The sequence below is a fragment of the Tympanuchus pallidicinctus genome, unplaced genomic scaffold (assembly GCF_026119805.1).
Source record: "Tympanuchus pallidicinctus isolate F22 unplaced genomic scaffold, pur_lepc_1.0 scaffold30, whole genome shotgun sequence".
Taxonomy (NCBI): domain Eukaryota; kingdom Metazoa; phylum Chordata; class Aves; order Galliformes; family Phasianidae; genus Tympanuchus; species Tympanuchus pallidicinctus.
This window is the reverse complement of record NW_026294748.1, coordinates 1,027,216-1,052,423: the sequence shown is the minus strand read 5'-3', so window position 1 is coordinate 1,052,423 and position 25,208 is coordinate 1,027,216. Positions and strand designations below refer to the sequence as shown.

At 47.4% G+C, this 25,208-nt stretch overlaps 1 protein-coding gene across 1 annotated transcript in view; it reads left to right on the top strand.

The window, feature by feature from the left end:
* CEP164 (centrosomal protein 164) overlaps positions 1-24,914 on the top strand; it is a 37,508-nt gene extending 12,594 nt beyond the window's left edge. The window contains 24 exon segments of the mRNA XM_052697260.1: positions 296-739; positions 2,188-2,271; positions 3,861-3,944; positions 7,221-7,339; positions 8,877-9,026; positions 11,094-11,312; positions 12,547-12,678; positions 13,031-13,247; positions 13,864-13,941; positions 14,201-14,332; positions 14,604-14,726; positions 15,236-15,379; positions 15,566-15,649; positions 16,045-16,113; positions 16,475-16,653; positions 17,098-17,224; positions 17,634-17,701; positions 17,902-18,109; positions 18,567-18,674; positions 19,676-19,790; positions 20,352-20,717; positions 21,182-21,248; positions 21,799-21,906; positions 22,704-24,914. Of these exon segments, the coding sequence (XP_052553220.1) occupies positions 296-739; positions 2,188-2,271; positions 3,861-3,944; positions 7,221-7,339; positions 8,877-9,026; positions 11,094-11,312; positions 12,547-12,678; positions 13,031-13,247; positions 13,864-13,941; positions 14,201-14,332; positions 14,604-14,726; positions 15,236-15,379; positions 15,566-15,649; positions 16,045-16,113; positions 16,475-16,653; positions 17,098-17,224; positions 17,634-17,701; positions 17,902-18,109; positions 18,567-18,674; positions 19,676-19,790; positions 20,352-20,717; positions 21,182-21,248; positions 21,799-21,906; positions 22,704-22,803 (3,525 nt within the window). The 3' untranslated portion in view covers positions 22,804-24,914.
* The last annotated feature ends 294 nt before the right edge of the window (positions 24,915-25,208 follow it).

The following is a 25,208-nucleotide window of genomic DNA, read 5'->3' as shown; positions in this document are numbered from 1 at the left end:
CTCGTGATTACAAAAGCAGTGGGGTAATCTCAGCCTCAGGAAATGAATGAGTTCATCTTAGTGTTCTTTTCATTTGAAAGAGCCTGTATGAAAATAAAACCAAGCTGGTCTTGCTGAAGTCACCCAAAGCTTTGTGATTTTTTTATTTTTTTATTCTTTTTGCTTGCTGTAGAAGAGCCCAGCGTTGTTTTCTGGTGTTGTTACTGGTTGATGCTGGTGATGTTTTCACCCAGTATCCTCCCAGAGAGAGAGTAAAGAATGTTATAGCTGTAACTGTGTTTGACTTGCTGCCTAGAAGGAGTCTTTAAAATCAAGACGTGCTGAAGAAGAGTCTTCCTTGGATTCTGGTGACACGTGCCCTCCAACTCCAGTTAAAGCCCTTTCTGGAGATGCTCACTGTAGGCTGTCTGACCAGAGCAAAGAGGAATCTGATGAGAAACTCACTGGGAATGAAGGACTGGGTGAGAAAGCTGCTGAGGTGCAAGGTGACGTCTCTGCAGCTGATGAGCTGCCACAGTCTCTGGAGGAAGGGAGAGCAGCAGGGACAGACGTGCCCAGCAGTCCTGGGCAACCTCGAGCTGCATCTCCAGATGCTGAAGCTGCTGAAGCTGCTGAAGCAGATCAGCTGGCAAGCCTGGCTGTCACCGTTGACACCGTGTCTGTTGATGAAAATATAGTAAATGAAATGAGGGAGGAAGCAGCTGATGTGAAAGCTGACAGCAGGCTGGATGCTGGCAAAGTAAGCGACCTGCCTGCTTGGGTTTGGTTTGGTGTGGAATCTGCCGTGGCTGTTCCCATTGCTTTGTAAGGCCCTGATTCAGGAAAGCATTTGGAGCACTTGCTCATTTTCTGTTTAGTCAGCATAAGTGCTTTCCTAATCAGCAGTGTGTTCCTATGGGGAGGTGGGGGTGGCAATAAGTGCTCTGAATTCCCAGATTGGTTTCTTCAGTACTGAGCTAGGAAATATTCTTCTCTGCATACACAAAGTGCTGTCCAAAGCAACTGACAGGCAAAAACCCTGGACTGTGACGCATGTTTCAAGTCTTAGAGGAGAAATAAGTCTCAGCTTTCAGTGCTGCCATCTGTACTAAGCAAGCAGGTTTTATGATGAAGTTCACACCAAGCTCAGCTGTCTGTACTGCTTTGTTTCTCTCCTTCTGTTGTTTCTCTCAGCTTATGTAGAGATGGGGCTAAAGTGTAAAGTGAGCTGCCAGCTGTGATGTTTACGGCTCTGCAGGAGGATGCTGAGAGGGAAGCATGAGGTCAGGGGAAGGGCCATACCTAGGGGCTGGCTCCCGTGCCCAGTACCTCTGTAGTGCTGCCTGGGAGGAGAATTGGCAGCACTGAGCTGCACCGGGGCACTCGATTGTGCAGGCTCTGGCAGGAGATGAACTGCTCTGCATCACGAGGTGCAGGTGGGTTAACAGCCTGGACCTGCAGCCACGATATCAGATGCACACCTTTCAGTTCACCTGTCTTCCAGAAGCGTTAAAGTGAGACCTGAAGAATGATGCCTCTCCAGTCTATTCTCTTCCTGATAATTTTGGTGATTTCTCTGGTGTGTAATGTCTAAGAAATGATAAACCATATGACTGATTCTGCAAAACGTGTGCTTTCCTGAAGAGCTTAAAATGGAAATCTTTGCTTTTATAAATGCTCTCTTTACATGTTTGGTTTGCTGAAGTCAGCTGGACTGCATGGGTGTTAATGTTAAGCAGTTCTGTATTGTTTCACTGTGACTGGGAACATAAGGAATCTGCACTGCAAGTAGGGACAGCAAGATGCTGGATTTTTGAAGTGGTGGAAAAAGCTCTGTTCTGTGTGGCTTCATGATTTACTTGGTGGCCCAACGGCTTCTCAGAGCTGTGATGATCCTTGCAGAAGGAATGAGGCAGTAAGCTAGTGCCCTTGTCAGGGGTATTTGAAGAGCACTTCTTTGCCTTCCCCAGTCCCATCTCCTGTGTGCATCCTCCTTTCCCAGCCCTTTCTCTGTGGCATTCTGTGATTGTCTTGTGAGTTACACCCTTAGTGTCTCCTAACATGTTCGTTCACCTCAGACACTTGCTGTTTTTCTTCCTCACGGTATACAGAGACCAGATCTGTCTTCCAGTTATCATTTGTTGTCTTTTTAGTTGGAAATGCCTAAATGAAGCTGCAGGGCTAACACATGTACATATCTCCTTTCAGCCTTCCAAAGTATCTGAGAGCAGTGAATGCATGGAGGACTTGCAGGCTTCTAACCACCTCGACCAGGAGCTGATCCAGCATGTGGTGAGTCGCCAGGAGCTCCTTATCCCTTGGCTATGGGCTTTGCATCCCTCTGGGAACACACAGCCAGCGTAAGGCTATAGCCATCTCTTGTATCCCTAACTCATGCAGTGACCTTACTGTCTGGCACAGATCACCTGTGTCACCCTCTGCTTAGCTCCCTTTGGTATTCAGGAAGACTCTTGGAATACTGAAGCACACTTGTGCTTAGCAAATTCCTGAGGCAGCACAGGCTGTATCGGATGAAGTGGCTTGACCAAGGACTATCTGTTTGGAGAGCAGTGCTTCAAGAGCCAGCTCCTACTCTGAAAGCCCTCTAGCTCCAGAGATGTGCTTTCAGGTTTGAAGCCAGACCCAAGTCAGGCACTCAGTAAGATTTCCAGGTCTGCCTGTGTGGTCCTGTCGTGTGTATTGCCCATGGTAGGAGGCTTGTGGTAATTCTGCAGTCAGGTGTGGTGAGAGACTTGTACTGAGCAGGAATTGCAGAAAAGTGCAGGTTCAATCTGAGGGTGAGGTAATAGCTCTGGCAAAGTAGGTCACTCATAGCTGAGACTCCACTTAGATAATTGCAAAGTGGAAAATAATAAGCGATATAAAATCATGCTTTAAGGGATGAAATAGCTTTTTCTAAGGGAAATGTGCATGGCTGAGAGTCCTGGCTCCTGAAAGTTCCAGGGGGAGAACATGCAGGAGGATAGCCCTGAGGTGAGGGGTGAAGTGCCCATCAGCATCTCTTCATCTCTGCAGGAAACTGCTGCTGCCATCTGCCAGTGGGAGCAGAGGCAGCATGGCCAGAAAATGGCTGCGAATATCATTATCTATCAGTGTTAGTATGAGCCTGTGTTGGCAAGTGGCTGCTGCATCAAACAATACCTTTTCTAGAGCTTGCTTGTGGGCATGCGTGTGTGCTCCCTCGCACGCTGTGTGTGCAGCCAAGTGTGTGAACCCACAGCCTCTGCCAGTAGGGAGAATTCGGAGCGAGAAGCCCATGGGCAACTTGCAGGAGCTGACTTCAGGAAAAAATATCTCAGAAGATCTGCACCAATACTGGGAACAGAGCAGTAGAGGGTTGGGGCTATAGATGCACTGTATCACCTGTGCCTGCTGTGTTCTGTGGCATGGAAGAACGCGTGAGGTGGTGTGGCAAGGCTCACTGCCCTGAAGCAGTTCATGATGCCCTTATGTGGAATTGCAGCTCGCTGGCATTGCAGGGAGTTTCCTTTGGGACCATCAGGGAAGAGAGCTGCAGTGCAGTGCAGTGCCAGGGCCCCACCTGTGATGGTTCACACCGGTAGCTCAGTAACCTCTTACCTGTGTGTGTCCCTATGGGTTGGGAAACAAAACCCAACCTGCTGCCAGGGCCATCTGACTGCGATACAGATAGAATCTGTGCTTGGATGGAGGCCTGAATTTCAGTGTAGCCATCTCCCATGTCCTATAAACCTTTCTAATTGTAGTGGCTCTGGATATTTGAACCAAATTGCTGTCAGTGGGATGATGAGTGAAGATTCCTAAGCGTGTTCAGAATTTTTTTCTAATTTGTCAGGATCTCTCATGGGACGAGTGAACTGATCCTATCCTTTCTTCTTCAGGACTTGGCTTTCCAGAGCCAGTTTTCTGAGCGGGTGTTGGATGTAGATGCTCTGTCTCCTGCTTTAGACAAGTCACTATGCAAGGTAAGTGCTTTATCTATGATTAGGGACCAATCTTGGAATGGGCAGGTTAAAACACTGCACTGTGGCATACTAATAGCAGGATGAAGCTATTGGCATAAAGATTTTGAGGCAGATGGAGCACTGTGACTTCAGGGAATGGATGAGAGCAGCAGTTCTAGCTCAGTGTTGTGTCTGCAGAGATGCAGGGAGTTGCAGCCACTCCTGTGAGGAGAAACTACACATATCATTCTCTTGGGAAGAGCTGGTTTGTGAGTGATGCGTGCATGCAAGCTCACAAGTGTGTGCCTTCACTGCCTCCAGTTACATGCATAGATAACTGGCTTTCCTAGGGAGTGCAGGGAAGCAGAGTCTGTTTGGCTTTTTTCCTGTTGTGTGTATTTGTTCTGCTTAAGAGAAAGAAAAGATGAAGAGAACTTGTGTAACAGAGCATAGTAGCAGAAAATGAAGAAATGGAGGTTACCTTCCATGGACAAAGAAACTTAATTTTAGGCATTTGCTTGCCTTGGCTGCTTTCATGTAGGGGAAACAACAGGATCCTTCCAGTCAGTCTGTGGCATATGAAGGAGTGTACACATGCATGAACGCATCTGCTTCCTATATCACGCTGGCCCCATATGTAGCTATGTTATGGCAGTTCTGACTGAGGATTGCTGTGCCTCTCGAGATTTTTATCCTTGTCTTCTCAGCGTGTTGCCAAGTCGTCCTTCTCAGCCCTGCACTCCTGTTGAGCTCTCCCAGCTCTCCCTCTCCTGCACCATCTCAGCTCATCAGCACGTTGGCTGGAGGAGCATGCTGCACAGCGAGGCAGAGGGTCAGGCTCCAGCTGGGGTTTACTCAGCCTTGCTCTGATTGTAAGTGAGTTGATCAGCTGCATTGGAGGAGACCTTGAGTGGCAAACTCACCACCTGTCCAGCAGAGAGGAGCAATCCAGTTTGTTAGGTTGTCTGGAGAATACACCTGTCCTCTTGTGCCTAATAATGAGCATAATCAGATGTGAAGGGAAAACAAAACATATGCCTGCTGTGTTCTCCCCCTTTCCCTCTTGCTACAGCACAGTCATTGTGCATACAAATGTCTTGTTGGAGCAGACACATTTTGAGTTTTTTACAGCCTTGTCTTGAGGAGGGAGAGGTGGATTTGAAATGGTGCCCCCCGCAGAACTGCAGCTGCTCTTTTGTTCAAAAGACAGAGGCTATTTCAAAATGAGACTCCGGAACGTTGGAATGTGATTATTTCCATGTAATGGACTTGCCTTGCTTTGAATATACTGGCAAAATATTCTTTTTTTTTTTTTTTGAATAAAAAAGACCTCTTCAATGGTGCTACATATGCACGACATTGGAGGCTTTTGGTTAGCGTGTTTTGGCAGGAGCTGTGTTAGATTGCAGTGGCAGTGTGGGCTGCTCTCTGCTAGACTTGACTTCTCTGCTGGCAATGGGAAGGTTGCTCCTTTCACCCTTCACTTAGCAGGCATTTAAAGTGCTGGCATCCTCTTTGCTGGCATTGTTACCAAGCTGAGGTTGATGGTGGTGAGGAGCTGGAAGCAGGCATGGCATTGGAGCTGTCACGTGCTGGAGACCATAGAGATCCTCCTCTCAAGGCCTCTTGGGGACTATGCTGTACGAAGAGGAGACAGCCTATTATCTGTCATCCTGGCTTTGTATTGTGAGCGTGAGATCTTTCCTGGGGGACTCAGCCTGGTGTCGAGCAGGACAGAAGCCCAAGCTGCCAGCAGTACTCAGTGCTTCGCAGGGTCTTCGCAGGGAACAACCAGAGGGTTAAGGCTCTGGGAACTTCACAGGCAGGGCTTAAAATCCAGCCCTTCTTCCCTGTGGGCACAAGCTCTATTTGCCTTTCCAGATACGTCTGCGTATTCCTACAGGGATTTCTGGGGAGATACGTTGGGCAGGAATGCAGAGGAGGTCCCAGACATGGGCTCAGCAGTGTAACCTGTAACTCACCATCTTTATTCCCCAGAAGACCTCGTTCTTTGTTTCTCTGGCTTCTTTCCTCGCACAGGCAGCAGTGACAGAGCCTGTTTTGAGCCAGGTGATGTTTTCTGGGCTCCTCAGTTCTCAGGAATTGAAGTCATTATTTAGGCTGGAGAGATGGGGAGCTGCTGGGAGAGTTCTGACCAGGCTGATGTGATGGAAGGTGACAGCACTTGCAGGGAATCCTTCCGCTGTTTGCTCTGCTGAACATTTGCATAAATTACTGCTGTTTTAATTGTGTTATTTTGGCCCTGCTCCCTATTACATTCCTGCATGGCAAGGTCTGAGCTCACCTGCCATGTGTGGTCCCTGGAATTTCTGGATGAGCTCTGGGGACCCATATGTAGCATCCAGAAACCTCATCAGGCAGGATGGGCTGTTGGTTCTTTCTCATGTAGGACTGAGGGTTTGAAGAGGGAGCCTGTTTCCCCTTCCTTGGGTGAATTAAACAAGTGTGTGTGTGTGTCTGTCTGTCTGTCTGTCCTTGCTGGAGGGACAGAAGTACCTGGTAGATGGCAGGTGGGAATAAGAACAGCTAATTATTTTATATTGAAATATTTGTTATTTTAAGTATTTCCTACTTCATAAATAAGCTACCTGAAGTCACTCTGAGCCTGTTATTGAGGGACAGTTTAGTCAGCAGCATCCAGACTGATCTGTTCTGGACGGAGTGGTCAGAAGTCTCTGGGTAGGTGTGACTATATCGTATGATGCCCATTGTGGTCTGTTTGGGAACCAAGATTCAAGGCAGAACTATTGTAATTCTGGTCACAATCGGTGCATCAGTTTTCTTTATGGCCACAGTACATTATTTCATGTTTGTATATGTGACATTCCTGCTTTAAAAGATTTGTTCTGCATTATTCAGACAGTTTATGGTTACTTGGATATGTAAGATGACCTCTGGGGGGGAATAAACAACCAAAGCTGATGTTGAGAGTGCTGTGTGCTGGCAGAGTTCATCTTCTGTACTGAAAAAAACAACCCTGAGACCAATAATAGAACATAACCTGGAGAGCTGAGCTCCCTGATGTCTCTGTGCTGATGGAGCCATTCCTCCATGTGTTCCCATGGTATCTCAGGACCTTGGTTACATGCAAGAGAGGAAATTAATGCATTCAGCTGGGCATTGTGGAATGCCCTGTGGATGCACTTTAGTCCCTGGGCTTGGTGCTGGTATGTTAGACCAGAGTGCTCCTGCTTTTTGGTGGAGCCACCGTAAGGTCTGGGAGGCTTTGATGGCAAAGGAGCCAGCAAACTCCACACTATTTGCTTTTACCTGCAGGCCCAGGAGCTGGGAGAAGAGGAAAAAGACCAAAGCAAAGCCAGTATAGATGAAGAGCAAAGCAAAAGAACAAAAAGGTGATTCTGTGATTCTGTGATTCTGTGAAAAGCTGCTGTGAGGTATGGTACAAACAGAACTAGAAAGGAGGCACAGACAGCTCTAGCTCCAAGTGACTTTCCTGTCTTGTCTGTCCCTGCTGTGCTCAGGTCACTGTAACCTGTACAGGAGTTCCCTGCAGAGCACTCTGAGTTCCTGCAGTGTCTCACACAGTCTCTTCCATTCAATCTTTCTTTTCTCCCACCCCTTTAGTATCACCTCAGCAGATTTTAGCATTGTTTCAGCTTCTGGCTGGGAAGACAGCAAAACTGCCTGCCTTGCCCTCCTCATGACTACTCTGAGATGTGGAGCTGGCTTTTCCATTTCCCTTATAGCTACATGGCTTTTATCTAAGGCTGTGAAAGTCACTCTCATGCCATGATGGTCTGTTTTCTCATTATGTTGTGCCTTGTGGTACCTTGTGGCCCTAGCCTTTGCCTGATAACAAACGTTGCAGGTTTGGGGGCCAGTCAGTGCTGGTTTGGCAGGAGAGTTTAGCTCCAAAGTGAACAGTTTCACTTCCTTCCTTAGAGGAGTCTTAAAGCCACTTGGCTTCTGTTTGGCCAAGCACAAATGCTAAGCTATTTTGTTATCCTGCTTTGTGGACATCTCTATAACGCAACAGCTGTAACCCCAGGAGCAACACAGGTTTCCCCAACCTTTAGTTGCTATGAGGATTAGACTGTCTAGGGGAGGTATTTTCCCCCGTTTGTGGAAACTTGTTTAAAGCAACTGTAATGTTGTGCTGAGCAGAGGGCTCTGTGGTCTCTAGAGCATCCTGCTCTGCCTTTGAGAGTTGTAACGTGGTGTTTATAGATGAATTGTGTCAAAACTCTTAGCCTCCACACAGAGCTACACAGCATTCTGGGGCACAGGGAATGAAGAAGCTGTTGCTTATGCCAGGAAAACCTGTGAACGGAAGAAGCTGCAGTCCATCTTAATGGCTGGCTGTGTGCAATTGGGATTCACAGCTTTGTGCTTGGAGGAGTTGTTCACACGAAGGTCCCTAAAAATGTGTTCTGCCCAAGGAATTCTCTTTATCACTTACTACCTGCTTCCCAGCTATGAATCCTCCCCACTCACTCTGCCTGTACAGCTACGTTGTGCTTGCTTAATCTCTCTTCTCTGTGCTTCCAAGATGAAGTAGAGCCATAGATGTAAACATGCCTGCCAATGTATTTCCATCTCTAATTTAGACTACAATATGAGCGTTACTAATAGGGCTGATTTATCTTGGGGAAATTCTGTAAGGACTTGCAAAGAGAGGGAAGTAATCCGGCAAAGATATTCGACATTTTGAGGTTGACAGACAAATTACACCCTCAGCTGCCTGTTAGTCTGGCAGTGCTCGAGGTGGTGTGAATGGTTTGGAGCTTTGTCGGGGCTTTGGCAGCCCCATATTGGACAAATGAAGCCCCTTGGCAGGCATGAGCTCGTGCTGCAGACTGCCCGTCTTGAGTCAGCTGCTCATCCAGTCTTCCCTCTGTCTTTGCTTGGAGCAGTCACTAGAATCTGATCTATGCTAATCTGATATTCTGTTACCTTTTTTGTGCTGCGAAGTGAGAGGGATCAAAGTGGTGGTGAAGCATCAGAACAGAAGTGTGTTGCTTTAGAAAATGCCAATCAAGAGGAGGCTGTGGCCCTGCAGCTGGATGAGGAATTGCCGGATAGCCTAATCGATCTGGAAGAACTTGCAGCCCTGCAAGAAGCGTAAGGGCTTCATTTAAGTCCCTAGTGTTGTATGCATAGCAGTTTTTGTTCTTTCTTTTCTGTTCTCCCCATTATTTGAAGTTACTGTGTGAGGCTGGCACGCCAGGAGATGCAGTTTGGTGGGCACAGCAGAGCTTGAGAGCATCTCAGCATGCAAATCCAAGCAGCTGTTCTCCTGGCAAGAGTGCCAAGGTAACAATCTGTCCTGCGGAGGGTGAGAACAGCAGCTCAGCCCTTGGGGTCTGTGGCACAGGACTCTGTGGTATGGAAAAAGATCTGTTTACTTTGTACTTGGAAAAGCCTCCTTACCAGCGTCACTAATGAGGCTAAGCATTTACACACCTAATATAAACAGTTTTCCACAGCAGTTTGCTTGCTGAGCAGTACTGAGATTGGAAGGAGGGAGGGGAAAAAAAATCCTCTCACTTTTAGAGTCCCTGGGAACGCTGTTTGGTTTGGGATAACGAGGTCAGAGCAGAAGATGGGAGAACTGAGTTTCTCTGCAAAAGCCAGTGGTCTGTCACAGTAGTAAATTGGTGGAGTTTGCTGATAGGTACCTGCAGTTTCACTGCAATGGAAGTTCCCAGTAGAGGAACATGCTGACTTTGCTTTCTGTGTCAAATGACAGATCAGCAGAAGTAATTGGAAAAAATAGGCAATGCATCTATCAGGACAAAGTGGTGGAGTAGCAATCTTTGATTTGAAGACAAGTATCTCCTTTTTTTTTATTATTTGAAATTGTGTAAATGTGCATGTGTTGGTTGGATAGTTATTTAAACAAAGATTTGAGCAAAAAAGAACAGTTTTAGGTAGAAGTACTTGAAGTGCTTCGCAGAGCAGCCTGATAAATGGCACCTCCTGGAGGCATCTGTGCAGTTGGCCCGGAGCGTGCAGTGTTACAGGGGAGCAGTAGTGAAACAGGATTTTCCAGGACCCGGCTACCCTTTCCTCTCTCTCTGTTCTTTTGCTAATGGCTGCATGAGTAACCTTTTCTCTCTGACTCAAGGTTATATTACTAGAGCTGCTATTTCCCTGATTCCAGGCAAGACAGAGCTCTCTGCCTTATGCTAGCAGTCTCGGGGCATGATGAGAAGACCTTGCTGCTTCAGCTTTCACTAGCACAGAATAAGAATTTTGTCCTTAGACTAATCTTCATTTCTCCCTCTTCCCTTTCAGCCTCTTTCAGACCTTATAATTTTGCTACTCTATGTCTGAAAAAAAAAAATACTTAATTAGAAACAGATTGGTTTTGAATTTTTGGAGAGCTTAGGGCTTTTTCTTGCCTAGGGCTGGCAAACTCCCAGCACACTTTCGATTGCAATTGCAGAAAAATACCTGGTCCATTAGAAATACATTGCCAATCCCTGGGTTAGAAGCTGGTGCTGATTGCATCTGCTTTTATGGTCCTAGGCAGGATTTCACAGCTGCTGGATCCTTTGTGAGGTGAGGCTGTGTTTCCCTCACAAGGTGAGCTGTAGCAGGTCCAAATAAGAGCCGTTCAGGACCTAAGTTCTGTTAGGATTACGTTTAATTTATCAGTCAGAGTTTAGAAGTCAATGAGAGTTCCAATCAGTGGTGCCTGGGAACATCCCCAGGCTGGCTTGAAGCTTGGAGGATCAGCTGTGTGTTCCTCAATGGCCTTGTAAAAATGCTCGCCTGTGTCTGCAGCACAGGAAAGTTCAGGATGTAAGGCTGGAGAGTTTGGCTGGCAAGCAAGGGAATGGATTTGTTTTCCAGGCATGTTGTAGGGAACAGTGACAGCACGAGTTCTATACCAAGCTTGTCTTCTACCTGTGTGCCCTCCACCTGCCTCCACTGCTGTTCCTCACCTCCTGTGAGCAAAACTGCAAGTGCTCCACAGCAGCAAATAAAAAAAAGAAAACAAGTGGCTGCAATCCAGTGGAGATTCTGCATTTACTTTCCCTTCATGGAGAGGAAAGCTTGTGGAGTAGGAGGCTTTGAGATTTTTGGTTTGGAGGTGATACTGTGTGTGGGAACGCTGCTCGTTCCCTTTGTGTTTCTCAGTTCTCTCACCCTTTTGCCAAAGGAGCTTTTTCCTTTTGATAGGCAACCTGAGAAAGAAATAAAACAAGAGCAGTCCTTGACCCAGTCTAGTGAAGGATCCCTGGAGGGAGTAGCCAAGGAGCTGGAGAAGGAGGTCGAACAAGACAAAACGCACTCACTGCAAGCAAAGGAGGAGAAAATCCAGCAATTCCAAGAGGAAATGAGGCTACGGGAGGAGGAAGAAACTCAGAAGTTTTATGAGCAAAAAGAAAAATCCCTCAGGTACTCTTTTGTTTTTCCTATTTCTCCTCCTGAGTCTTTCCCAGGTGTGATTCATTGCTGGTGGCAGCAAGTTTGTGCTGTGTTATAGGCCACCGAGAAACAGGAGCTGCTTTGTGGAGCTGTGGGTGAAGGAGGCAAGAATAGAGCTCTTGTGGTGGAAAGGAACATGGGGCTCCATCCTGACAGTGGCAGTAAGGATCTGCACATCCTGAAATGGGCAGTGGTCTGCTCTCAGTGCTGCCAATGCTCAGAGCGGAGTACAGCCTGCCTGAGGAAAGCTTTCTCCCTCGTAACAGGCAAGAGAGCATCTTCCTTGTGTCCTGTCAGAAGAGCTATGATTCGAAACACATGCAACTTTCATAGAGCTGTGAACTTGTCTCTTATTGTTAACCTGGGAGAAGTTTCTAGTTCACTGCTTGGAGCTTTACCACCTGGCAGACTTTCAAATCTTGGTCTAAGTGGTAGTAATAGGGCTGGAAATTGGGGCATTAGAGAAGATGAGGTTACCCCAGAGGAACTATTTGAAGCTCTGGTACTGCATGTATTACAGGAGGACTTCCAAACAAGACTTTAAGGAATAGGGCATGGATTTCTACATACAAAACCCAGCCAATGCAAGAAGATCTAATGGCAACCCAGGGAGCAGAACAGCAATAGGAATGGTGTCCTCTGTTCTGGGGGACTTTTCTCTCAAGACTTGTATTATAAACATCAGGGCCACCCCAGATAAGCTCTTAGCAGCACACAGGCAGCCAGAAAAGGTTGCCTTGACATGAAGCACTGTGGGGATGCTGCCTTGGGTGCAAAAGAGGACAAAAACTGTACCTGAAGGGAGAAATGTCTAAGCAGTGGGAAAAAGGGTGTTGTGCAAAAGCATGAAGCTTTATACTAATGCATCCAGCTACCTTAGCTGGGAATCTGCCTCCATTTCATAGAGTTGATTTTTACATACCTGGGAAAAAAGTGCCACCTATGATGACAGTATAGTGAGCCTTTAAAATACACCACAGGAGCTTGATGCTTAAGGGCTGTGTCTCCTGTACCAGCAGCCAGACTGTGAAGGTATGGAAGGGAATTAACTGTCTGGAACCTTGGGAGTGCATCTCTCAGGCAGGTGCAGTGAGTGGGAGCTGATCTGCGTGCCTTGGGGAGGTGGTTTGAAGACATTAGAGCTTCCTGAACCTTTTATTTTTTTCCCCTCTTTTTTTCTTCCTCCTGGTTGCTCATCTCTCAGGACACTGAAAGAGGATTTGGCAAAGGTTTGTGAGGAGGAAGAATTACGTGTGAGAAAGGAGGAAACTGAAAGACTCTCAAAGCTGCGAGCCACCATCACCTCTGAGACTGAGGCAGAGAAGGAGAAGATAAGGTGAAAAGTTTTTCCACAACAAGCAGGAAGCTGCCATCCTTAGGGACATAAATTGTGGGTTTGAGAGAGAAGCATCTTGCATGCCATCAGCATCCACTTGGGGTTCTTTAGCCAGCCTGAGCTTCCTGTAGCTGCTGCCTTGCCCTGTTAGAAAGCTAGGAATCATGAGGACCCAGCTACGATGCTGTTTGCTGTTTATTTCCAAGGTCTTTGCTGTTCAAAGTGTCCATTGGTTCTCAACTTCTTCTGGGGTTTTCACGTCTGATCTTCTGAGCTCTGGTTCCTCAATGGAGCCCAGTGTTAAAGTACCAAATTCTGACTGGCTCCTCTGTTCTTGTTGTAACCCTACCAGGGCAGAGCAAAAGCTGGCACTGCAAAAACTAAGAGAAGAGTGGGAATCCCTGCAGGAAATGGAGAAGGAGAACTTGGAGAGGAAGAAGCAGCTTGCTTTGGAGAAAATGAAGCTGGAAATGGAGGAAGCTCAACAGAAAGAAACAATCAGGCTAGAAAAAGAGAAGGAACAATTCCTAAGGGAGCTTAAGGAGAGATTAGAAATGGAAAAGAAAAAGGTGAGACTCTTTTGTTACCAACTAGAGCCAGACCCTTGCTGTTTATGCTGACCTGACTTGCACTGCAATGCTGAAGTTAAATAAGATTAAGTAACACCTGCATGTGCTTTGATAATGACTACGTTAAAACACAAGGGAAAGATGTTTGGCATGCTGGTAGAGCTGTGATTGGGCTGGGGATGCTCCCCTTGTTTTGTTACAGGGGGGATTAAATAGTTGTTTCAGTGGCCACATTGCATCTGAAGGAAAAAAAATATTGTTCTTCTTGGCCAAGTGAAAGCAAACTACCTTATCAGGCTAGAAAACCTCTTGGGTGTTGCTTTAGCACTCCGGAAGGCTTGAGGTTCTTGAATAGAGGCAGCTGATAGTCTTTCCATGGGATGGCATGTCTGAGATCCACTGGGATCTTCTGGAAGGGAAAACGTCCAGAGAGCATACTGTGCATTACTGTGCATTACTGTGCATTACTGTGCATTACTGTGCATTACTTGTTTTGAAAGGGATTCACTGCGCTTTTGCTGCTTGTGGATAGAAGTTAATTGCAGCTGCACCTGGTGTGGCGTTGTCCCTGTAAATGAAGGATTGTCAGCAGACTGTTTGGCTTGTCTTCCTGTAGGCTGCAGAGGAGCTAGAGAAACAGTTTGCAACTGAACTCCAGCAGCTGAAATCTGCAGCAGAAGAGAAGCATCGGAAGGTAAAAGATGGTGTCCCCAGAATGAAAATTGCTTTTTCATCCCACTCCATTTCCAGGTGTGGGCAGGGTGGGTGGCATTAATTTTTTTCTACTTCCTAAACATGGTTCTGGTCTGGCTCAGTATTTGGGCATGTTCCAAGTTAGAGGGTGGTGGGACTGTACACGCTGATCTTTGCCATGTTTCTTGATCTCTGTAGGAGGACACTGGAGAGATCTTGTAAGAAGGGTGACAAGTCTCTGTGGGTGGTTTTCATGGCAGGTCACTTCCAGCCTGCAAACCCAGATAGCGGAGGCACAGAGGAGTGAGGAGGCTTGGTTGCGTGAAGATTTGCAGAGAGCAGAGGAGAAAGTGCAGCAGAAATCATACCAAGTAGCAGAATATGAACGTGAGGCAAGTATTCGTCTTGGATGCTGAGAGTTCTTTGTTCTCCATTGATGTTTGGTGAGGTCTGAGATGCAGAGTCCCCTGCCCAGGGGTGACAGTGGTGCGCGCTGGGGAAGGGACAGCAGCATCTCCTTTCACAAAGTGCTTTTTTGCTACTATCTAGGCTGTGGCCTGATCCCACTTGCAAGGTTCTCAGTCCTTCTGTTCGTGTGGGAAGCTGCTCTCTTGGGGAGCCAGTGCAGTGATTCAGTGAAGCCTCTTTGTGTCATCATTGCAGCTCAGTGAGCTTATGAGTGAGAAACGCCATGAAGTGGAAAAAGATCATGAGAGGAAAATGGAGAGGATGAAGGAGGAGCACCAGGAGGTCCTAGCAAGGATTCGGGATCAGTATGAAGAGGAGGTACTTCTGGGGAAGTGCAGTGGACTGGGAGATCACTGTTGGTCAGCTGGGCTGGCACTGCTGCTTGCCAACTCTGCTTATCTCAGCCACTCCTAGAACTGGGGCATCTCATACGTTTTAGTGCTTCTGCTGCTATGTAGAGCCAACTGAGGCTCAGGTTATGAGGTTAACCTGTCGAAGCATTCTGTGCAAGCAACTTCCACGTGCATTTGTGGACTTCTGTATTTAGAGAAGCTTTTTGATGGTTTTGTAGTTGCCTGTTCTGGAAAGCTTCCTGTCACACAGTCAGCAGTGTATGACAAAGCCCTATCATGGGTCATTTCTTCTTTCCTGAGCCATCTTCATAATGATATTGTGCCTACAAGCAGCAGGCTTTAATCTTGCTGAAATTGTTATTTGCTAAGGACATGTTGTGTGATGAGCTGGTTATACAGAGCGTGTGTCCTTTGTGTTCATGGTTGCTGAAGGGTTTCACTCGGCCGCCTTTTCTCGTTTGTATTCTGTGACAGGAAAGAAAGCAAAGAGCAGAGCTGTTTGAAGGCCTGCGAGGTGAGATGGCTCGCCTCCGACAGCTCCATGAAGCGGAGGTGAAAACTCTGCAGGCAGAGCTGGATGAACGTCTGACTGCACTGCAGCACAGGCATGGGGAGAAGGTGAGGAGAACCCTGCTTGGCAGTTTGGGACTTGGCTGCTTGGGTACTGTGACACCTCCGTGCATCTGCCACCCTCTGTAGCCAACAGAAATACAATTGGCAGGTCATTCTCTCCTGGTGGCAGAGCTCTGCCTGGTGGGTGAGGAGCTTGTGCCATTCACCCTTTAAGTTGACATTTCTGTGCAGGAAAGAAGACTCCAGGATTCAGAAAATGAGCTTGAAATACGTGCAAGGAACATTAAAGCGAGATCAGTGCAGCTTCTTAGCCAGGTGAGTCAGCTGTGTTGGGCTTGAGACATTTCCTTGCCTGAGCTACTCCCCTGGCTGCTTCCTGGCTGGGTTGTATTTGCCACCCAAGTTACCAGGTTTCAAGATAAAACTTCTGTTGTGAGGGCTAAGTGTTCTTAGTAGCACAGTCTCACAGTTAGTGGTATTTGTGGTGAAAGTCAGTGCCTTGGCAGTGCTCCTCTGTTTTGGGAGGCAGTATATGAATTCTGTCACTTACAGGATGGGATGAAGCAAAACAGAGAACAGTGTCAGGTAATCTTGAATTATCTTGAAAATTAGGCCTGACCTCTGTATTTCAAGTGTTGTTGAGCATCAGCAGTCTCCTCTACTGGTATCTCTATGTTCTCATAGTCACCTGCTTTTTCTGCTGTGTCTAGGAGGAGTCTCTGAGAAGGAAAAAGCAGCAGCTGCTAGATGAAGACAGACGGACTGAGCGAGAAAGAGATGTATGTATGCCTTGGCTCTGCAAGGGATCTGTGCTGCTTTGGTTTTGGGGATGGAAAGGGGAACGCACTAGAACCATGGCTTAAAAAATGAAAGTTATGTTGTTTTCTAAACTGTGAGTTTGCAAGTTCCCTCCTGCCCCTTTGGCTTGACCTGGAGAGTTCCTGCTGGGAGTTTGGTTAGCTCAGAGGTATTTCCCAAAAAGAGAAGGCAGTCTTGTTCCCCTGGGATTGACGTGTGATGTGTGTTTGTAGCTCTGGGACCTCCCATGAACTGTGCAGATAGCAGAAGTCTCTTGCATGCAGTGTGCATTCACTCCATTGTCAGGGAAGCCTGAGAGATTTTTTGCTTGTTTGTTACCAGGAAGCTGCTTTAGCTTCTCAACTCCGCCTGGAGGAGAATCGGAAGGAGCACACCAACCTTCTTGAGTCCATCTGGCAACTGCGTAAGGCTCTTGAGGAGCTCCAGGACCAGAAAGCTGAGCTGGAGGCCCAGGTGGATTTGCTGCAGACTCGAAGCCAGAGGCTGCAGAAGCGTATCAGGTGTGTGCCTGTGTGTGAGAGATTTCCTCTAGTGCTCAAAATCTACCTGGTTACTGGTGTTGTCTGCAGGTGTTGCACGAGCAGTTCAGCTGTGCCTAAGAGCAGTGGCAGTAGGCTGTCTTAATGGTCGTTGTCAGACTGCTTTGCTACTGTCTGATGTACCCCAGCCCTGGGTATAGAAGTCTGTATCTGCAAACTGCTATATGAAGTCTCTTATTTGTATTTATTCCTGTATGTGGGGAAAAAAAACTGTTTGAGACAGCAGCTGTAAGCTGTTGTGAATCCTTGTCGTCAGCATGTTTCTGTGTTCCCACTTGTCTTTCATGTCTGGCCCTTTCCTGTCTGGAATCTGGAGGTTGCTTTGGACACTTGCTGGTAGTTTACTGGGCTAGGAGGACCTGCAGTCTAATGAATTGCTGCCATTGTTGCCTTTTCATGTGGCAGTGAGCTTGAGGCAGCTGTCAGGAGCAAGCAGGAGACTTTGAAAGAATTGGAGGCAGAAGAAAGTGCGGAGTCTCCCAGAAGGAAAGCTGAGCTCCATGTTGAAGACCTGAGAGAAACTATTCATGCTGTGAGTAGAGCTGTCTGCAAAGGCATTTGCCTCGTGAGATCTGAGGCTGTAACTTTGTGTAAATTCCAGCCTTGGCTCTTTCTGCCTAAGCTCGTTTCAGATGCGTTGATGCATTCTTCTTTGCCAGAAGACATCAATGTTTTGTACTCCTTGTTGCTTTCTGCCTATTATTAGGGGAAAAGGAGCGTGGGATGCCTGAGTGCCCTTGAAGTCAAAAGCAGGACTTGAGTGGGAGATGGAAATGTCTCTTACTTAAAATACCACACAACAAAATATCCCCAGCACTGGTCTTGGATCAGGGCAGTAATACAGTGATGTCATCCAGACATCCATTTTTGCCCCTAATTTGATTCTAATGGGATCCTGGGGTTCAATATCTATCAGTGTTTGAAACGTTTCCACTCTTCAGCATTCATCCAGAGAGCCTGCTTCCCCACCTTCTCAAAGCCATGATGACAGCAACTTCCAGTTTGATCAGTGAGTATCTGTGTACCAGCTACTTCAGAAAATGTGGTTCTCTTGTGTTTGTTTTCTTTTTCCTTGGGTTTTAGAAGCAGATGTTTTTGCTTGAGTTTTATATGCATTGCACATACAGTTTATTTTGGGAGGGATCTGCATGAGGCTTGCTGGATGGAAAGGCCAGCACAGAAGGCCAGAATTGTACCTGTTTCTTATAGAGTCAGGAGCTACATCTCTGCTGAAGGAATCTCCATCAGAAAAGCCAAGGAATTCCTGGTGCGTCAGACCCACTCCATGAGGAAAAGACACACAGCACTGAAAGCTGCAAAGCAGCAGTGGCACCAAGATGTGCAGAAAGCACAGGAGGTGGTGCAAGATCCTGACAACTCCCAGCTCCTGGAGGGAATGCGCAAGAACCTGGAAGAGGTGAGTCACTGAGCACTGGCAGGCATCCATCCCATCAGCAGGGACAGGTTCACAGTTGTAGCTCTGCAGCAGCTTCGCTCTTGCTTGAAAACTGATCCCTGAGTACTTGTCAGTTCTGCTGATACATCGACCAAAGACAGGGAAAAGGTCTTCATTTCCTTCATTGACAGAGCACTTCTATTTGCAGATTTTTGCTGCAAAGCTGTCGACTCTGTTGGATGCAGGATTGTGACACCCCTTTTTCCATGGAGCGATGTTGCCTTAGCCTTGTTCTTTCCCTTCTGCACGTTCCTTTTTGTTGCTCTGCGGGACTTGGGAGCAGTTTAAATCCAGCAGCATGATTTCTCGTGCCAAGTAGAAATGAGATGGTGAAAATCACCGTGACCACTAAAGTAGATAATTTCCTGTTGTTCTTGGGTAATTTTCCTCCTTGGCATTGCTGTTTGATCCACTGCAGGAAGCCAAGCAGCTGGACAAGATGAAGTCGGCTATGCGGAAAGGACAGGTGCTGCTGAAGAAGAAGGAAGAGAAGCTAAGCCAGCTGGAGTCGTCCTTGTTGGAGGAGGTGAGCACAAGCATCCTGCTTGGACCTGCCCAGCTGTGCTCCCAGTTTGCAGAACTGTTGGCCTCCTCCCATAGGCAGGAGTCTCTGCAGAGCTTTTGGCTGTGTTGTGCTTTGAGAGCAGACTGATGGGTCTGTGAGAAGAGTGGGAGAGAGTAGGCGAGACAAAGAGCTGGAGAGAATGACTGTGGTGCACATGATTCACCAGGTCTGAGGTTTGAGATGGAGAGTTTGTCCCATGATTGCAGCTTGCCAGTCAAGGCTACTGGCATCAGGGTTTGAGTTGGTTGGAAAAAAATCTGCTAAATGAGCCCTCAAAGCTTCTTAGATCAGAAGCAAATCTATGTTAACGGTGATATGCAGATTACAGTATAAACTGAACTCCAGTTAGAATTGTTAGATATTTTATTAACTGTCTGTGACTTGGGCAAGATGGCAAGTATTTCCCTTTGCTGATGGCATCTGGGCTCAGCATTAAGCATATGACCCAGAAAGCAACCTGAAAAACCGGCATGATTTTTGCCTAGAGAGAACGAGGGCAGGTCACCTCGTGTGAGGTGGAATCCACTTTACTTTCCTGTTCAGGACAGACCTTGGAATCTGTCCAGCTGTGCTTGTGAGCATGTGGCCTTAGAGCAGCAGTGTAGATGTGAATGCAGAAGACTTCTGGTGGCCGAGCACTTTCTGTTGATGCAAAGAAATGACCCAGCCTGCAAGAGCTATAAGGCATATTTGATGCACAGAACATTTTGACTTCTGCCTGGAAGGGCTGGTTCATGCAGCTGTTAAATTTGGCCTCCAGTGAATGCACGTGCTTCTTTCAGAGGCCACACAGTCTCTTTACTTTTCAAACATTGCTGTTGGAGTCGCAAGACTCTCTTTTCACCTGTTCTGTGCCTGACCATGCAGTCCTGCCTGTGTAGATGAGCTGTAAGCAGCAGTCCAATGGCTTTGCTGTTGCAGAGGCAGAAAGCAGGTTTCATTTGCAATGTTTCCCTTATCAGCTTTCAGATGAAGATACACTAAAGAGTGTTGCATGCAAGAAGATGGTGACTTTTGATCTCAGCAGCTCTGAGGACACAAACAGTATATCCAGTGCAAACGTACATTTGCCAAAGTGTAAGTTTCTGACTGGTTTGATACTCTGTGCTCAATGCTTTTGGCAGTGTCTGGCTTTCCCTTTTGCCTCTCAGTTGTATGTAAGGCTGTTCCTGTTTGTACTCATTTCAGTCTAAGGCAGCTTTGCTATTTATGACTGAGACTGCTCTGTATATAACACTTTGCTTGGAAAACTTATTTCCTGCCTGTAGTGGTGTATGAGAGGGATGGAATCTGTGCATGAACTTGCCTCTTAAATCTACCCTTATTTTTACTGTGGAGTGTAAAACATGGCTTCAGCTGTTCCTTCTCTGCTGCTACGGAGCTGTCATGCTCTGTCAGTGTCCAGGCTTCCTCCTCACATCTCTGTCAGGAGAAGTTGGTGCAGTTTCCCATGTCTGCTGCTTGTGCTATTTGCCTTCTGTTCCTTTAAAATTAATCTTTGTCTCTGGTGCTCTGTCTGTGAGTAGAGACTGATCAAACTCAGCTCACTGTGGCGCAGCACAAAGTGAGTCCTGATAAGGAGACAGTGTCTCCCTCACCTTTCCAGTGATTCCTTTTTTCCCTTCTCTCCTCTGCTAGCTGACCTGCGAACAGAGGTGCAGATTGCCCTACAGCAGGACAAGATCCAGTACTTGACAAACTCTGTGCAGCACATCACCAACGAGCTGAATGGGGTCCTTGGCGTTCTGAGCTCTCTGAACACCCTCCAGCCTCCGCTCCTCACTTCAACACAGGTGCCCCTGCAGGTTCCCTGTGACAGCATTCCTCTTTCTACGTATTCCACCTTGGCAGGATTGCAGGCAGGTGCCTCCTCGAGGCCCTCTGCTGGGCTGTCTGTGCCTGACCAGTGGGCCTGGGGCACTGGGCTGAGCTCCAGCCGCTCCTTCGTGGCTGGGCAGTCAGTGGACCGTTTCCTGGCAGAGAAGTGGCACAAGTACTTTCCAGGTAGGTCTCCTGTCCTTACTGCATCTCACTGTTTGCTTATGACTTCTGGTTTCAGTGCTGCGTGTTCTAATCAGCTCATCATGCCAACCTGTACTGCTGTTGAGAGTAGTGCTAATAAGATCAAGAACGAGAACCTCATTCCTGGTAGTACACTGTATGTCCAACCATGTTATCCTGCCTCTAGAAAAGTTTGGCCTCTGACATACACAGGAGAAAAGTTACTAAAAAAATGAGCAAAAAGGAATCCAGATCTTGCAGCAGCCTCCCGTGGATTGGAGATAGGGTTCACCATCTCAGCTTCCTTTATAACAACACTGAGCTCTTGGCAGATGGCTCCACTTGTAGGGACGGCGTGTCCATAGCAGGAAAGCAGATGCATTCAGATTATAAAGCCTGTTGATTTTTTCAGTGAGGGAGACCCTCACTAAATTGTGTATTTAATGTATTTAATGTTTGTTTCCCAGGTGGGTTCCCATCATCCAGTGGAAGTTCTGGTCCTTCAGACAACAAGCTGGGATATGTACCTGCAAGGTGAGTGTCTTTTTGAGTGTTCTTTTTTTTTGTTGTTGTATTGCCTTTATTTGCCTGGAATAAGTTTTAAATTAGGTGATTTTGTTTCTTACCTACTTGTTCAGTGAAGCAAATTAGATATTAAGAAGATAAATTAGATACCATTGGTTACTCACTGCCACATGCCTTGAGACAGCAGCTTTATTTCAGAAGCCAGAGCTGTGCAGCTAACGCTGATCTCAGGAGCAGAATCCAAGGGTGCCAGCTGTCTCCAGGCAGAACTCTGGCTGGCTCTGCTGTGGCAAGTGTCACTGGAGGGGTGACACTGCAGGCTGCCTTCCAGCTGAGCCTTTCTGATGCTGCACAGGCTGAAGGAAGGACAGCAGCTAGGTGGGATGGGGGGGCTGTTGCTGCTCCAGCTCTCCTTCGTGATGTGGCTGTGCAGAACAGTTAGAGCTCAGAAGAGGTTGCTTGTTAACCTTGGCTCTTTCTTTAGCTATGCTTTTTCTCATCTCTGAGTTTGTTTCTGTCTAAGCCCGTTTCCCACTTCTGTCTTTTTCTCTCCCAACAGTGAGCAGATGCGCGTGTTCCAGAGCCGTGAGTCAGACAAGATGAGTATTCAAGGAATGATTGAGACCAACAAGAAATGGCTAGAAGACTTCAAGAGTGATTCAAGGATGTATCCTTTGCCTGGGTCTGGTCTCTAATTGTAGTCCAGCTTCCTGCAGCAGGCAGGAGGAAACAGCAGGAGGTGAATGAATCAGGAGCCACTAAAGGATTGAACAGCAATTTTGAAGCCTTAGCCTCTATTTTAGTGTCCAGTTCTGCAAAAGAATGTTGTTTAGCAGTTGGAGCACGAGTGACCTGGTTTTTCCATCTTTGAGCTGTGCTTACCTGAGAGATTCTCCTTCCCTTCTCCCATTTGTGTTGTGAAACACAACAGTTGGAGACAGTAATGTGAGAATTTTGCCTGCTGCTGTAGGCATGCGGTTGGTGCAGTTGATACAGGCAGCCTGGTGTGAGGGAGCCATGAGCACAGCCAAAGCTGTGTGTGGCAGCTGTCACTTGCAAGGTGAGGTGGCCACACGGCTGTGCAGGGAGGCCCTGGGCTCCCTGGTGGAGTTGCCCTGTCTAACTCAATTTGGAGACGTATAAGTGAGTGAAACCTGATGGGAATGTTTCCAGGTTTGTGTTGTAACAGCATTATGTGGGGCTGGAAGTATCTCCTTTGCAGTGTACACTGATATTAGCAGCAAATCCCTCAGGCCCTCTGATAGCACACGCTGTCCTGAGCGCAGCGCTCCTTTGAATTCCATAATCCCCCTTTAATTCCATTTGACTTGGATGCAGAGGGCTGAAGGCAGCACGTGTGTGTGAGGCTGGTTCCTGCCCCTCAGTACCTGCCCTGTCTCCTGGCTGTGCTCATGCCTGCTAATCTCTTGTGTAAGCCATGCTTTTCCTTAACCCAGCTGTCAGACCTCTCTTTCCAGGCGCAGAGAAGCTCCCTGCCAGCAGCTCCAGCCTACTTCAGCTAGGGCTGGATGAAAACAGACAAATTAAAGTGTACCGTTACTGAAAGGTGGGACTTGATGTTTTCAGCCCTCAACTCTGGGCACAGGACCTGGAGAGATGATAGCTGGGGGCTGTGCAGTCTCTCTAATGGTACGGTGGGTTTTGGTGATACCCAGCCATCTCTGTCTTTGTGCTGTGCCCTTGAAATAAAGTCTCTTTACAAGAGAGTGGAGGGAGGAGGAAGTGAAGTTCCCAGGTGGATTCTTCTAATCCTGTAATGTGTCCAAATATACTTTATAGACTGTTTAATCCAGTGGTGAAATATCAGGGCTTCAATAAATCAACAGTTCTCTCATTAGTATTCTAGAAACTGTGAGACATAGCTGTGAATCATGGAGAACTTTGAGTAACTGGTCAAGGGGGAGGACATGAATCTAGCTGAGACTTTGCTAGAGGAAATGTATCAGGAAATGAGCCCACACTGATGCCCAACAAATGCTTAATTACAGATGAGCCAAGTCATCTGGCTTCTGTGGCGAGTGCATGAGCAGGGGAGAACGGGCAGCAAAATGGCTATAGAATTGGGAAACAGCAGATTTTGACTCTGGGAAATGTTCCTGTCTTCTGGTGTGGAAACAATAGGAACAAAACCAAGGGTGGTTTTCATGGCAGATATTGTAGGAGAGAGTTCCCTGCGTCCTCCTCTTTCTGCCAGCCTGGCCAGAACTGCGCAGCATAACTGTGCTATGGGAGCTCAGCTCATGTATTACAAATGTGCTGATGGCAACACGGAGCAGGGATGGCAGGAGAGCGAGGAGCAGTGTCTGCTGGTGCAGGCAGTGCTGGGGAACTCAGCCTAGTGTGACTGCGAGGAGACAAAGCCCCATCTGCATCCTTCCATGCCCTGGGGAAGGGGATCTGGAGCTCAGCAGCTGGGGCTCTTCCTGCACAGCAGGGCTGCGTGGCAGACCTGAGCGCTGGCCTTGCTGCTTGGAGCAGCTCTCCCAAAACCTCGAAACAAGGCTGGGAGCAGGGCTGGGGGGTTGGCACACGCTGTGCTCCGATGTGAGCTCACACCTCAGCAGGTGGCTGTGGTGCTTTGGATGGGCTGCATTCAGAGCACAGCCACGTCCTGCTGCCATGCAGAGGTCGGCGGGGGCTGCTTGAACCAGAGGGGTGGGAGAAATCAGGCCGTGCTTTCATACCACTAAGTGGGGAAAGTGGTATTTGGTTGTTTTATCAGTCATTCCTCCGAGCTGACTTTAAATATTTAATGCTGTAAAAAAACGCTGTACCATTTGCTATTTTGTCTGATGAGAAGTCTGCATTTCAAGGGATCCCATCTGTGAGAAATCAGCTTCAAAGTCGCTCTCTCTGGAGACAGCTGATGCGGGGAGGATGGCGAAGTTGCTGCTCTTCACCCTTCAGTGCTGTTTGTGCTTCTCAGTGGCTGATGATGTGCAGCAGAGTAAAGCACAGCTCCCCCTTCCTGGCTGTTGTGCACTGGCACAGCATTGCAGCGATTTGTGCTGTGAGGGTGGCAGGGGAATGTTTACATGCAAATGGAAATATATTTTTGATGAACATTTTAAAACTCTCAGGAAGAATGTCCGTGTTTGCATTTATTTTTATTCTTTTGGGGCTGGACTCCTCAATATTTTCTAAATTCCTCAGCCAGCCTTTGTCCTGGGATCTTCTGCAGTGGGTAGCATCACGCTCGTGTCCTTGCTGAAGAAATCCCAGCTGGGCTGAGCTGGGAGACCTCGTGTGACCACAGGGAATGGCAGCTGTGTGGGGCAATCCCTTCTCCATAGGAAGGGATGGATGGAAATGCAGATTTCCTGTCTGCTGTCAGATTATGCCAATCCCTGCCTAGAGGGATTTTGCTTTTGGTTTCCCAGCTCTTGGTGGAACACGTGGCAGAATCTCTAGTTATATTTTGGACTCCTGGCTCCCTGAAGGTGGGGGGAGGCTGTCAGCACGGTGGATGCTGCACCCAAAGCCGTGCAGCTGAGCTCAGGCTGCATTCTGAAAAGCATAGATTGGTGGTGTGGGGGAAGCGCCTGCTTTCTTAGCAATAATACATTTTGAAACATGTTTATTCTTCCTGTTGAAACTTGTGATCGCTGTATCTGGTTTTGTAAGCAAATTAAATCAACACGAGTCTGTTTTGTATGGGGTGACGTTTGCGGCTTTATTTTTGCTTGCTGAGCCACCCAGCTGTAGTCTCAGATAGCCAGCTCGTACTTACCTTTCACATCTTCCCCTCACTTTTCTCCAGGCTGCTTCATGTTTTGTCTTGTCAAGGTCATCTCTGGCAATTTTTAAGACCACTTCAGCTCGCTGTAGCTTTATTACCATTATTCTATTAAGCATCTGGCCACGGTAGCAAACGCAGGGGCAGATAGAAAGCTGGAAAACAAAACTACAAAAGCAATTCTTCACGGGGCTCTCAGCCAGCAGGACAGC